Raw genomic sequence first — 14968 nt, forward strand, 5'->3', positions numbered from 1 at the left:
ATATCTCGGTATGAGTATAGAATAAAAGTATGTGAAATATCTGTATATTTTTCTGTATTTAAACACATATTAACTATACAATTGACTTACATATTCAGAGGGTATTTTTAATTTATTCACAAGAGAACATCAAACACTGAACACTGAGCATCAATAATGTTTTAAATAAAGACATGTAAATGAGAAACCTGTTGAAAAAACAGCAAAGTGCGAGGGCATTATGCTCACAATAAAACACTGTTGTATTACTTATGATCTATGGAACAACAGAACAGCGTGAAAAAAAGCATGTTCATTTGGTGACCTAGACATTATTTTTAGGTCATGATGATAATAATAATAATAATAATAGTAATAATAATATAATAACACAATAATCTGTAGATGTAATATGATAGGTTTGTACGATAGGCTGTGATACAATGTCAATATTCATAAAACACAACTGAATCAACAAAAGAACAGCCACTACCACAAGCTGTCTGTTTGAAAGTTCATCTGGAATTAAATAAAGTTACAAACCTCTACATTCTTTCTCAAGTTGGATGGCAACTTCATTTAAATGTAGGGGAGTCAGAAGTACAAAATTTGTCTTAAAAGTGTTGTGGAGTAAAAGTCATGTTAAAAAAAAAAAAAAAACCCTTTGGAAAAATACACTGAAGTACAGTATTCAAATAAATGTATTGACTACTGTTTTCATTGTGAAAGCTAAACATTGAATAGTAAATTTGTTTTGTCAATGAGAACCGAAAAGAAGACATCTAGCTGAATTTGATTTTACTTCCCAAAATCTAAATACAAGAAAAAAAACCTGTTTGTGTAAATGCACAAACAAAAAAAAAGAAAAAACAAACCTCGGTCATACTGAATATGAATGTGTTATGTAGACCTACTGAATCCACAGATAAATAAAAATGTAAATAAATAAGAGCTTTATTTTTAAATGAAAATGACATTACTTCCTGTTAAACAGAATACCCAGTTTTATTGGAGGTGAAGCAGATCTGAGGACAGACACCGCTGCAGTGTCCTCCTACACTGAAGCCGTCTGTCCTCAGTGTTGTGGTGAAGACGGAAGTAGTAGGAGGACTTCCCTCTGGCCAATAATTCATTCCTTGTGGACAGAGTTTAAGGAAAACACCTCCACCTCCTCAGACATGTCTACCGCCTACAGGAACAGGTGAGACACACACAAACCCTTGTTGTTTCAGGACGGATGGTCAGAAACTTGTGGTGCATCATTTAATATAGCAGCTAGCATCCTTACCGCAAAACTGACATTAACTTCAGTGTTAGCTAGCAGCAGCTCAGCTAACCAAACATATGCTAACTTTAGGTTTTAGACTGAAGCTGCAAGAAACACACACTTCGTATATGCTATTGTGAGTTTTCTCAGTTTGAGACGTCACATCTGGGCGTTTTAGGTGCTAACTGATCCAGCAACCTCATCGTTTTAAGTGGCTACGTTAGCTCCTTGTTAGCGCATCAGCTGACACATCATACTCTCATACTTCCTCAAGCCTTAGCCGTTTAGCAGCTAGCTATCATCCAGCTAACTGAATCTGCTGACAGTGTGTTTCTGACAGGGTGGAAACTAATGTGGATTATTTACAGTTGAACTGACGTTAAATGAGCTAATGACTGATTAGCCTGTTCAGAAAAATGTTTTAATCCATTCTCCATGGATTTGTCATTGTCTCAACTTATTTGTATTACAAACCACAGTGGAAATCTATATTGTTAATTATGAGGAAGAACAACTGAAAGTAGTTAGTTATATATGTTTTGAGCATCTCTTTTTATTTTAGATGTTGTTTTTATCCCGTCAAATATAAACCATCCCATTACTATCCTCCATCTCAGCCCATAGTTAACAGGTTCTGTTCTGGCTCATGATGAAGTGGTGATCTGTCCAAGTTTGATTAATATTTTCATATTCATCATGTGAATGGTAAATTTTGCATTTCAGTTTCACTGAAAAATTCCTCATAAAAATTAAGATGAGGCCTATACCAAACAAACGTGTTCCTTTACATCTGGAGAATATAATTTATAGGTTGCTGTGTCTCTGTAGCACCACAATGCTTCCTTTGTGGTCAGTTGTGACACATTTGAACTGAAGTGTGACACACTGAAGTCCCAGCTCCTGTGATGTGGATATTGCACTTGGCCATATTAAGATTTTGATAGTATTCTGATTTAATTGTTCAGCCCTAAATGAATGTAAATATGCAGATGGGTCTTAACTGAAAAAATGACAGATCTTATGGTAGATAATTCAATTTTTATTTCTATAGCACAAAATAACAGAGGTTATCTCAGGGCTCTGTTCATGTACAGCAGGTCTAGACTCAATAATATTATTACAGAGACCAACATTCACCCATGACCGGCTGGGATAGAATATGCGTTAGGTCAAATAATACAGGCTGTAAGCTTGTCAAATGATAAAAATACAAAGAATATGTTTTATTGACCACTAAATACTAGGTACAGTCAGTTATGGGAGAAATAAAAGCACAGATTCTCTCATTTTATTATGAAATACTGGATCATTTTACCTCTTATGGCCTTCAACAGTTTATTTGAGTTTATTTTATTTCAACAGTTGACATTTAAATGAAACCTTTAATGGAACCACAAAGGGCCTTAATTAGAATTTTGTGTCTAATCTTTAAAATTGCTACTTAATCCATATTGATATGATACGGTGAATTATTTCCCTCTGAGATGAAGCAGAGTTAAAGTATTGGTATTGATGATTATTAATCTAAACTCTTTCTCTAAACTTCCCGTCACTAAAGATTTATTCCAGAGAAAACAGACCATGAGTTAACAATAATGATTCTTCCATCACATTAGTGTGAGAGTTGTGCTGTTGTTACTGAGCAGTGATGCTGTCATTAAACTGGTCCTGACCTGGTCTTGGTTCTGGTTTCAGAATACAGGAGTTCAAAGTGGCCTTAAGTGAAGAAAACATAAACCTGAAGACCCTAAGGGAGCTCTGCTTCAATGGTAACTGTCACACCTCCATGTGTTTTGTCTTGATGATATTAGTGTAGTTTTATTATGTTGCTGTGTTGTGTTTGACCTTCTCTTTATTCAACTCAGGAATCCCATTTGAAGGAGGCATTCGAGCGCTCTGTTGGAAGGTAAGTCGTCCTGCTTCTGTTTCAGTAACGATATGTTTATACCACAATGAGCCTAATGCATGACCTTTTTCATATTCTTGACCTAAATGTCAGGGCTGGACATTGACACTGATCAGTGACTAGTATAAAGCTGTTTCAAATTTCAACATAATATAAAACAGTGTAAAATACAGGCCTAAGTTTTTAGCAAAACAAAGATGTGAAGCGCTTACAAGGCGTCGTCATAAGTCTCTCCCATACAGATACACATGGACTGTCAGACTTTAATGATCACTGAGCACAGACAGAGCGAGACTGACAGTCTGTCACTGATTCATCTGTTGGTGTTGACAGGACGTCAGACTGACAGCTGTGGACAGATGTTAGTTGCTGTTCACTCTCCAGCAGGGACAGACTGAATAAAGTAGAATCCACACACTGTTAAACCAAGTCACATTTTATGTATGCACACCAGTATCACAAATCACAGATCTTTGCCTCAAGGGGCTTAAACATCTGTACAGCATCTGGAATGAGGCATGACAGAGAGAGAGTTCAGGATGGTCAATGGTCCTGCACAGAGAGGGAGTGAGGAGAGGAGGAAAAAGGGAGGGGGGGGGGCACACTTTGAATGCTCATGTGCTTGAGGTGATAAACAAACAGAGGGTTAGAGAGAAATCCCATAGTTAGTACAACATGGACTCTACTGTACATACAAGGTTCTAGGTTTTAGAAGGGCAGACAGGTATGAAAAGCCTGCACATGAAGTCTGACCTGACATGGACAGAGAGACGAGAAACTAAAACTGGTGTAATATGGTCACATTCTCTGAATAATCAGGGCTCAGTGAAACAGAGGTGTGAATTAGGCTCCTAGCACCTGTCAGACTTTAACAAGTCACACAGTTGTGGAGAGCAGTAACTGAGTTACTGTGACATGAGCTAAATGGTGTCTGTGTCGGGCTGATGACCAGCACCCAGTTTGATCTGAATTTAGCAGCAGGATTTTGTGACACTCAGGCCTGTAATTAGATAACTTGAAAACGATCATGTGCCTTTACTTTCAAAGTCTGGATAAGTTCAGGGTGGGAGATCATGTGTGAGAGTAGTGGAAACCCTGGAGTTGACAAAGCCGTTTAAAGAACCTTTTATCGGGGCATCGTGTGGCGTAGTGGTCTAGGCGGGCGCCCCATGTGTAGAGGCCGCAGTCCTCGCTGCAGTTGGCCCCGGTTCGAGTCCCGCATCGGACGGCCTTTGCTGCATGTCATTCCCCCTCTCTCTGCCTCCCCATTTCCTGTCTCTCTCTACTGCACTATCAAATAAAGGCATAAAAAGCCCAAAAAATATACTTAAAAAAAAAAAGAACCTTTTATCCACCCACGTACACGCATACTCAAACATCAAGGGCAGACGATCCGTCATGCAAACCAGCTGGAGGACACTTCCAGATGTGGACAGGGAGGAGAGCTGCAGCCAGCTCAGATAAAACATTCACATTTCATGAAAACATATCTGACTCTTCAACAGGAACAAACCACATACAGAACACTACACTTCTTCTTTTATCTGAAGACTTTTAAACATAAAAACGTGGTTTGAAACCATGAACATATCCACTACTCCACACTAGTTTTTTAAACATTTCCTAAAGCTTAATTCAGAATGTACGTTGTGAGTCTAAAATAAATTTTAGTGGGTTTGAACACCAGGTGGTAATGATGCTTCTGTCAATGGGTGCTGCAGTGTGGGAGATGTTCACAACACATTTTGGGCAAAGCAGCATTTTTACATCTTTATTCTACAATAAAGAAGATTTGACTCCATGGACTTGTAGCATGTTGTGATGTGTGTTGTTGACTGGAGCTTGTTTCACCCTGTCCTCAGATCCTTCTTAACTACCTCCCTCTGGATCAGACATTGTGGGAGTCGTTCCTGAAGAAGCAGAGGTCAGTGGGGACATGTTACTGATCACACAGCCTGTAGGTTTAGCAGCCACTGCTTCACTTCTATTCGGTGGAACCTTTATTTAGTGTCACTAGGCAACCACACAATCACCTGCTATCAACCAGCACAGCTGATGACATTAGCTAATGTGGTTAGCTGATCAGAAAAGAAAAAGACACTCTCTTTAACTGTGACTAACCAAACCTGCTGCTGTTTATTATGATCTCAGTGTTTCCTCCTCCTTGTTTATATCTGAGCTGACAGAAAGGTTTTCACCTCAGCTTCTTCACACTGGACAGTGAATGTTAGATGAGTGTTTTTAATGCTAGGATATGAACAAAATAATTATTTTATTGATAAATTGATTAAATGTTTAGTCAATAAACGTTCAGAAAAAGTTGGAAAATAGAGATTATAGTTTCCCAGAAGCGTCTTCATGCTTGTCGGCTTAACCCATCGAGACCTGATGCATCCTCTAAAACCTTGAACTCGACCTGCTCTTAAACCTTTGTTTCTCTGAAACAGAAACATGAAATAAAAACCATCTGACACTTCTATTGTAAATCATTGGCCAGTACTATCTGCTTCTCCCACTGGTGGATGGTCCTGACTCCACCACCCCCCCTACCCCAAGTATCTGTTTTCCTCCTAGACTGTAAAAAAAAAAAAAAGGAGGAGAAGGGGAAAAATATTAATACCTAACACCCAACTGGGATGAAAGGGAAAAAGAAAGAAATTAAAAATGTGTATATATACATGTATATATATATCTACTGTAAACATATATAGAAGGTTTGACTGATGGGTTCTCTCACAGGGACGTGTACTCCCAGTTCTTAAAGGAAATGATCATCCAGCCCGGCATCGCCAAAGCCAACCTGGGCCTGTCCAGAGAAGATGTGACCATGGAGGACCACGTGAGTCCAGTCTCCTTTTGTCCTGGTGTTCACTAAGATGAGGCCTGAGTGAATGAAGGGTCTGCTGTGTGAGGTAGAGTGTACCTCAGTGACTCGGTGTGATTAACACACAGCTCTTATAGAGGCAGTGAGCAGACTGTTCTTTTCTGATGTGACTGTTTAACTGAGCAGCAGCTCTACAGCTCCTGAGACTGTACGACAGCTGATGTTAAGATTCAACACTAACACACAGCAGAGAGAGGAAAAGTCCAGACACACTGTTTAATGTTGTGTTATGGTAAATATTTAACTGTGACTGTGTAACTGCTCCGCACACAGCTGATTACAGTCACATAACTTTATACTGTGTGACAGTCCAACCTTCAACAACCTGCCAGCAGTTTCTCCTGCAAGGCTCCAGAAAAAAAAAAAAAAAACTTGAATTCATCTGGGTTATAAAAACAACTAATTGAGGAAAGATTTTGTATTTGTGGTGTATTAACAGTGATTATAAAGAGCATAATTTTAAATTGAAGTCTATGAGAGGAAGGATTCATCTCAGTTCAGACCACAGACTGTAAATAAAGATGGACGTATCCTCTGTGACGTCACCCACAGGTTTCTGAAGAGCAGTTCTGAGGCTGTAAACATGTTTATTTCTGCTGGAAAGTTGGACATTTTAACATGGGAGTCTATGGGGACTGACTCACTGTTGGAGCCAGACTCTAGTGGCCATTAGAGGAACTGCAGCTTCTGGTTCTTCAGTGTTGGCTTTCTAAAGCTCGCTGCTCTGACATGCAGCGACAGACTTCATTCAAACTGTAAAATGCTCTTGAGACTTCGACCTTTCACAGTCGTGATCGGTGTCATGATAGGTTGATGCTCTTTGACAGAATTAAGACCTAAAGTTGACAGTTGTCCAGCTGTTTTCATCAGTCGGTCATGTGATCACCCAGACTGTGGCCCTGTGGTTTTTCTAGCCCAGGAGAAATTTCTAACCTACTCTCACGCTATAAACTACGAGTTTATACAAAACCTTAAAATGAAGCTACAGGCCTCTTCTCTCTCAGAATGTCTAAACATCTAAACATCAGTAGTTACAGGTCTTCACATATAAGCTTTAATACACAGGTAGAGCACTGTCCCACTCTCATTCACTGCTGTATAAACTGCACACTGACTGCCACTCACAGATTCTGCCTTGATTTTAACACTAAATATGAAACACACTATCAGCTCAGCTCTCACTGCAGCTGATAATGTAAACACTTCGTTCATACGTGGGACAGATTGTGTCTGACTGGGGAAGAAACTGAATCTGTCTCTGTTTTGATTTGAACTTTTTCAGCCTCTAAATCCAAACCCAGACAGCAGGTGGAACACCTACTTCAAAGACAATGAAATTCTGCTGCAGATTGACAAGGATGTGAGGTATTACTCTATCCCTTTGTTCTTGTTCTAGTCTGTGATTATAGAAACACCACAGCCTGGCTGTATGTAGAAGAAATACATTTCTTCTGACCTATTGAAGGGATCCAGGTAGCTGAAAAAAGTGTTTGCATGTTTCCAGGCGGCTGTACCCGGACATGGCGTTCTTCCAGCGCCCCACCGAGTACCCCTGCCAGCTCATCTTGGACCCTCAGAATGATTATGAGACGCTGCGTCGACGAGTTGAACAAACCACCCTGAAGGCTCAGACTGTGAACCGTAACCGCAGTGGAGTCACCAATGTAAGTGACTGTTTCACTGTATTTCAGGGGGTCCTATATATTAGAGGGTCCAGAGAGGCAGCCCTCTCCTTCCCTCCAATAAAAGGGTTTTTAATTTGGAGGGACTTTTATTCAGGGAGAGGTTAATATTTTTGTACAACATCCAGACCGTTTCAGGTGGAGTCTGGAGGAGGGAGGTCCTGGGCTTGGCAGGATTTTGATCTAGAGAATGAAAACAATGTTGTACGTAGCTGCTGATGATGAATGATTTCTTATTTTTACACTAGTCGACTAGTCTACATTTAAATTTCAGTGTAATGGACAGAGATTAGTCTTTAGGAATGTCCTGAGAAATTGAAGGATAATCAAATTTGACTTCATAATTTATGAAATATAAATTCACTTTCAGCGCCTGCTGTCACACGGCTGTCCAACAGATCAGCTTCACAGAAAGAGAAACTATTAGATTATTGTTTTCAGGTTACTGCTAATGTCCAGTTTTCTTTCATAGGGATTTAACATTGAAATCTCTTCTTGTTTTTCCTTGTATTCCCTCAGTAGCATTGTTTTTCAGTTAGACTGTATCACTGTACTTTGTCGTAAACATTGTCTGCTTGGTTTGGAGAGCTGGTCACTTCCTGGTAACCTGAATCTGTTCTCTCAGGTGAGCTCTCCTGGAAAGGCCTTAAACCTGTATCCATCTAATGAGTATGAAGTGCTGCCCAATGGGAGTGAAGCACACTGGGAGGTGGTGGAGCGCATCCTCTTCATCTACGCCAAACTCAACCCTGGGATCGCCTATGTGCAGGGCATGAATGAGATCGTCGGGCCGATTTACTACACGTTTGCCACGGACCCCAACAGTCAGTGGAAAGGTCAGTGACCCCTGAGCTGAACATCATTCACCGTGTTTCACCCGTAAGGAATTAAATGTAACCCTGGTGTGATTCTGCGTCACTGTTCAGAGCACGCTGAAGCTGACACCTTCTTCTGCTTCACCAACCTGATGTCGGAGAACAGAGACAACTTCATCAAGAGCCTGGATGACTCCCAGTGTGGCATCACCTACAAGATGGAGAGTGTGTACTCCATGCTCAAAGATAAAGACATGGAGCTCTATCTCAAGCTGGTGAGGTCGAGGCTTCGTGCCCATTGTTTGCCCGTTCTCAGATGCTTTTAGGGGCATTTAAGTTTTAAACTGTCTCCAAACCTCAGTGATATGAATCAGAAATCAAGCTGTCAGTTCAGACCTTATGTTTTCAGCTGTAACAGCCACTGGTTCCAGCTGTGTTCCCTCTCTTTTACAGCTGTGGACTCTGTGTGACCACAGCAGCTCAGTCACAGCTCCTCTCTTGGTTCTGCTGTCTGCCCATGACAGCTCTATGCTGCTGGAGCAGCTCGGATCTCTGACGCATGAATTCACTTGAGATTGTAGATCTCGGTGATGAGACCAAAAAATGGAATCATAATAAAACTTTTCTCGAGGTTGCCGTGTAAACATGTTGGTCGTGACTGACAACATGTTGCGTAATGCAGATGGTGGAGCGGCTCAGACCCTAAAATAGGTCTGATGTTTGAATTAGCATTCTAACAAATGATTATTTCCTTGATTGATTATTTATTGATTATTTGTTCACAGAGCTCAGTGACTGAAACCTAGAGATAAATAGTTTACTATCAAACAAGACAAAGAAAGGTGAATCCTCACGGTTGAAAATCATTCAATAACTCAGAGTTGAGGAAGAAAGTGAGATGGAGGCAGAGTCTGAGCCTCATAAAGGATAGGTTCACATCTTCTGTCTTAAAACAACACTCACAACAACTTGTACAGTGTTTAGTTTACTTTTTCTGTCAGGAGATCCCTTCTTATGTCACTGCTGTCTAAGTTCCTGTCTTAAGGGAACAAAACCCACAGTCCTCATTCTATGTAAAAATGTATTCAAATATGGATTTTCATTTTGAATTCTTTCTGTGTGACCAACTCTCGTTTACAGACCAATAACCGTTAACCAACGAGATTAAAATGTACTATTTAGAAAAGACGAGTGTCCGTAACCCTTTAAAAAATACTAATACACAGGGGTTAATGTGGACCGCACCAATCCAGAACTGCATTAAGCCACCTTTGATTAATAAGTGAATACATCTGGAGTCTGAGAGTGAGACAGACGAGCACACACAGAAGCAGGAGACAAGCCCCTCCCACAGATCGCCACACAATGCGATGGTCCTTTTCTCTTTATCTAGCTCTACGTGTGAAGCTGCTCACCTGACACAGAGTCAGACTGGCATTAAACCTCAAACTAAAGTGAACAGGTTCAGTGCTCAGCAGAGCAGACAGCTGGTGTCCTGGTTTTTATTCAGACACAGCAACATGTGGACGTGATGTGGGTCGGTCTGTTAACTGTGACACCTGCGGTGGAGAACATCTGCTCAGATGCTTCTGATGTCCCAGGATATTTAACTGTTTAATGGATAAGATTAATATGTCAAATTCTTATTATGGGATAATGGTTAATTATGAACAACACTAAAAGTTCAACTGAAGTTCATATGTGTCCTGAGCTGCCTGGGTTAGTGTAATGAAGTGTCTGTTTTTAATGGTACAGATCTTCCTCAGCTCTGGAGGTCAGTGATTAAGTTTTTAGTGCAGTCTTCATATAATAGTAAAATGTCCCGACTGCTAATGAACAGTAACCTTTGTAAGTCCTCCAGTCATGTGAGGGTCCTGTGTGTCCTCTGAACAGCTTCCGTCAAATTCAGTGACTTTCTTTTTCCTCGTGTGTCCTCTCAGGAAGAGCAGAACATCAAGCCTCAGTACTTCACCTTCCGCTGGCTGACCTTGTTGTTATCTCAGGAGTTCCTCCTGCCAGATGTCATCCGCATCTGGGACACCCTGTTTTCTGACGAGGACCGGTTCCACTTCCTGATCCTGGTCTGCTGCGCTATGCTGGTGTGAGTTTCTCAGACTCTGTTCCCTCCTGCAGCAGCGACTCTGACTCTGTATGAGAATCATGGCTTATTTTCTGTGTGTTCACAGACTGATCAGAGAGAACCTACTGGCAGGAGACTTCACAGTCAACATGAGATTACTGCAGGTGAGACTTATTAACGACACACAGTGAAACATATTCACACAGCTGAGATGAACTGACACAGACTGATGTATCTCCCTGATGCCCCTGCAGGATTACCCCATCTCTGATGTCCACACCATCCTGACCAAGGCCAAAGAGCTGCAGGACAACTCCTAACCTGTCCACCCTGTCCCCCTGCCTCCCGCTCTGACGTGGTAGGTGGGAGCTCAAACATTACAAACATTGTCATGTCAAACGTGTCATGGGAGGATCGATGAAGACCCTGGACGGATGAGCTGGGGCAACCAGCACTCTGCTTTTTAACTTGATGTGTGATTGGTCAGTGGGGGCTGCTGTGAAAAACTGGAGGACGTGCTGAAACAAATGCCTCCTCAAAGCAAGCAGGAGAGGCCACTTGCTTCCTGGTGGATTGTGGGTAAGGGCTGCCTCGGTACACGGTCCTCCTCCTCTCACAGCCGTCTCTCCCACGGAAACATGTTGTGCTCAGATAACTGTCTGAGGCAGAGGGAGCCACATTTAACTTACACTACCGATGTTAGTCTGTCATGAAGACCTGGTTCCAGACCTGGAGCCTGAGAATTTGACATAAATCCCACTGCGATCATGTGTGTAGAGACGGAGCGTTTAAATGGGTTGAGCAATAGTGTGTGTTTTTTAATTTTTAAATGTTTTTTAATGTCAGAAACATGTTTGCCTTAGCTGTTCAATGATGACAGTACAGTAATGACAGTATTTCTGGGTTTATTTCCTGTCTGGTTAAACATGAAGTGATGGGTCTGTTGGATGTTGTATAAGTAACCTTCAGAGAATCATGACTTCCTGGGCATCATGTCTCAACAGAGCCGCCCAGTCCAAATGGAAATAAAAGTCCTTTTACTTTGAAAGAATCAGAGGAAACTGTGGAGCTTTACACACTGAACATTCTCCAACCTGGGTTTACATGTGTTACATAATAGTAGTTTATCTTGAGTAATTTATAATGTGGCACGGAGAATCGTTATTTTACTGACTCTAACAGACATTAGTGTGATATGACATCAGTGGGTTAACAGATGTTTTAGTTGATAAAACTATTTTAGTGTTTTTTCCTTTTTGAGAAATATAAAATGTTTCTCTACAATTTCCAAAGAAGCTGAAGCTCTGATTTTTAAACACAAACACGTTTATAAAATTATCTAAAATTGCCAAATTTAAATTCTGAACGATCTGAACAGAACAGACCTTAACTGCACATGACACACAGTCAGATAAGTCCTGTTCACACCTGTTCACACCTGTTCACACCTGGGGGACCTGTGTCAGGGAGGAGACCAAGGAGCAATAGTCAGTGCACCAGAGCTGTTTGCTGCTCCAGCCGCCTCCTCTTCATTTACATGGCTCAACCTTTTCAAGTTAACTAGGTAGGTCTATTAAAATCACTGTGTATGTTATTTTTACTTTGTCTCTAGTGACCACTTGTGATTACATTCCTCCTGCTTCATATATAAATAAACACACGTGTCGGTGTTTTTAACCAGTCAGACTTTTCGGTTCATGATGAAACTGTGTTGGGACTAACCAGACTGTGTCAGGAGACGTCAGTAGAGTAGTTGAGTAGAATGTGGACACGTGGTCCAGACCAGCTCCTAATGTGGTCTGAGTGATTAGATCTCAAATGTGACCTCAATGTGCTCTGGGTGCGTTCATACCTGAACTTAGAGCTGACCACTGATGATCAGATGAAGACAAATTTGAACGGGTCCGAACAGGTCCGAACAGGTCCGAACAGGTCTGAATGGGCCAGGGCATGTTAAAAAGCTTACTGTTTAGTTTGAACCTCTTGTCTCTATTAGATTAAAACGTGAAACAGTGGAGTGGACTGAACACAGATCAGCTGTTGTTCTGAACTCAAACCTGCAGCTGTTTGTTTAAGGAAATAAAACACTTTTTAACTCTTGGTTAATATCTAGACTAGTCCTGTGGGTTAAACATACAGATTAACCTCTTGGTTCATTTTCAGTGTGAAAAAGCTCGTGTTGATTCCCCCCTCTTTATTCAGTTCATCACGTGATACAAACATATAATCTGTGTGGCAGGTTGGTCATGGCTTCATTAACTACAGATTAATCTTAAACCTACCACAGCTGTAACATCCAGTAACCAGCTGGTGCCAAGTTAACAGGTGAATCTGTGGAGGTATCTATACTTTGACCTCATTGACTCTCAGTGGTGTGAAGGACTCAGATCTGTGATGACCATGAACCTGAACCAGGATGAAACAGGAAGTCTTGATCTCATCTTGTAGATAGTTCAGACTTTTCAGACATGACCCTTCACACAAGCCCAGAACAGTAAGAGACACTGTTTCCAGGGCAACTGAAGAATTTCTGTAATGTATGATTTTTTAAAATAATTTTTATAAACACTCCTCTGAAGTGGGATGGGGCATTAAAACTCATGATTTACCCCGTCGGATTGTTCTGCCACAGAAGATCAGACTGGACCACCCTCTTCACACACTATTGAATTGTGGTCTTTAATATTGTGGAGGGCTGTGTGTGTTTGTGTGTAACATACAGTGTGTAACAGTGCAGTGCTTTGAAGGTGTTTTAATAAGCTGCTCAAAGATCACGTTTATCTGAAGAGCTCTTTCTTTAAAACTGAGGAGGATATTCTGAACTGTGTCATGCACTGCATCACATCACGTAACCAATCAGAACTGTTGCATTAGACATCAGATACAGGAAACAGGAAGTTGAGAAATCTATTCAGTGTTTTCAAATGTGAAACCGGTAAATTCCAGTGAGTTGGTCAAAAGCTGTTTTATTTTTAATGCCACATTTTATTAAAAAATTCATTCTATCCACCATTCTTTATATAAAACTCTAACTGTAAATCATCCAAGAGGCTTAGAGTCAAATGATGGATCATGAGTTAATATTCAGTCCATAGGAGGCAGGACCTCAGACTTCAGGATGATTTAAACACCAAACTGTAAACTGAATAAAAACAGTTTGGAAGCTCTGACCGTCAGAGAAGCTGAAGAAAAGAACAAAACCAGAAGTGACTTGTTAATCCCCTCGATCGGTTGTGAGCCCAGGACTAACACAAATAAAACAAAAATCCATCAGGGTGTAAAATGTGTGCAAATGACAGAGTTTCAGCTCAGAATTCAGCTCTCTGAGTGTAGGAGAAACCAACATATGTCATATCTCATGTCACATGCTTTGAGCCTCATTCAGATTGAAATAAGAATAATGGAGACTTCATTAACGTGGCAGTTGTACATCAGTATAGTAAAAACTGTGTTGGAGATGAGACCTTTAAACTCCAAGTTTCCAAAGTTTATGTGTTCAACAGTAACTGGACAGATTACATGAAGCTAAACTAAGTCATAATATTTAATAATAAGTGGAAAATCCTCTGCAGTCAATGACTCTACTGGTAAACTCACATTAAAGCTGAGACTTGGCACTTTAAATGTCCCATATTTTCCTCTTCTCTGTGTTTTATTTGAAGTGTTGATCCACAAGAAGATATATTTGTGGTTTTAAGAACCAAAAACCATCGCAGTGTAGTTTCACATCTCCTCTCTCAGGCTTCTCTCTGGAGCTCTAGTAACAACCAGAAGTCCTGACGGCGGGGTTTAAGGCTCAGTTTCTGAATACAGGCTGTGTGCATTTCTCTGTGGACTGAGGCTTTGACACTTTCACAGTATTATAAAAACCTAGTCTATAAATAAATCCATAATTACAAAGAGAAAACTTTTTTTCAGAAATGTATGCAAATTATCAGAAATCAAAAACGGAAATCTCATTTACTGAAGTCTTCAGACCAAAGTCTTCTATCACAGTGATTTTATATCACAGTAACACATTGATTGTTCTATAAATTCAATTACAGTATGGTTTAATATAACCATACTGTGCTGTCCATGTGACAGAAGTTGTTTCTGTTTCAGTAACGAAAAGCAAACTGGAGGAATTATCAGTCATAACTTCCATAATAATTAAATGTTGTGTTTGATTTCCAGGAAAATAAGATCTGTAATAAGAAACGTAACAGAGCTTTAGAAAAATATGCCTTTTAAAGAGCTTAATTTGAGAAAAATGAAATAAAAAGTGAAGCTTTTGTTTCTTTTTTTCTTGTTTAACTCCATTTCACATGTGAACAGTCTCATTAACGTTCACATGTGAAAGAGTGGAGAGACAC

The 14968-nt window shown here is 40.4% G+C and overlaps 1 protein-coding gene across 1 annotated transcript; it reads left to right on the forward strand.

Moving 5' to 3' along the window:
- The first annotated feature begins 1036 nt into the window (after positions 1-1036).
- tbc1d13 (TBC1 domain family member 13) lies at positions 1037-14283 on the forward strand. Its single transcript, XM_022744577.1, has 12 exons — positions 1037-1180; positions 2942-3015; positions 3112-3152; positions 5015-5076; positions 5892-5991; positions 7319-7401; positions 7541-7700; positions 8344-8554; positions 8645-8808; positions 10474-10634; positions 10720-10777; positions 10868-14283. The coding sequence occupies exons 1-12, from the start codon at positions 1158-1160 to the stop codon at positions 10931-10933; spliced, it is 1203 nt and encodes a 400-aa protein (XP_022600298.1). The 5' UTR covers positions 1037-1157; the 3' UTR covers positions 10934-14283.
- Positions 14284-14968: the final 685 nt, after the last annotated feature.

Source organism: Seriola dumerili, unplaced genomic scaffold, assembly GCF_002260705.1.
Source record: "Seriola dumerili isolate Sdu_G_001 unplaced genomic scaffold, Sdu_1.0 BDQW01000081.1, whole genome shotgun sequence".
NCBI lineage: Eukaryota > Metazoa > Chordata > Actinopteri > Carangiformes > Carangidae > Seriola > Seriola dumerili.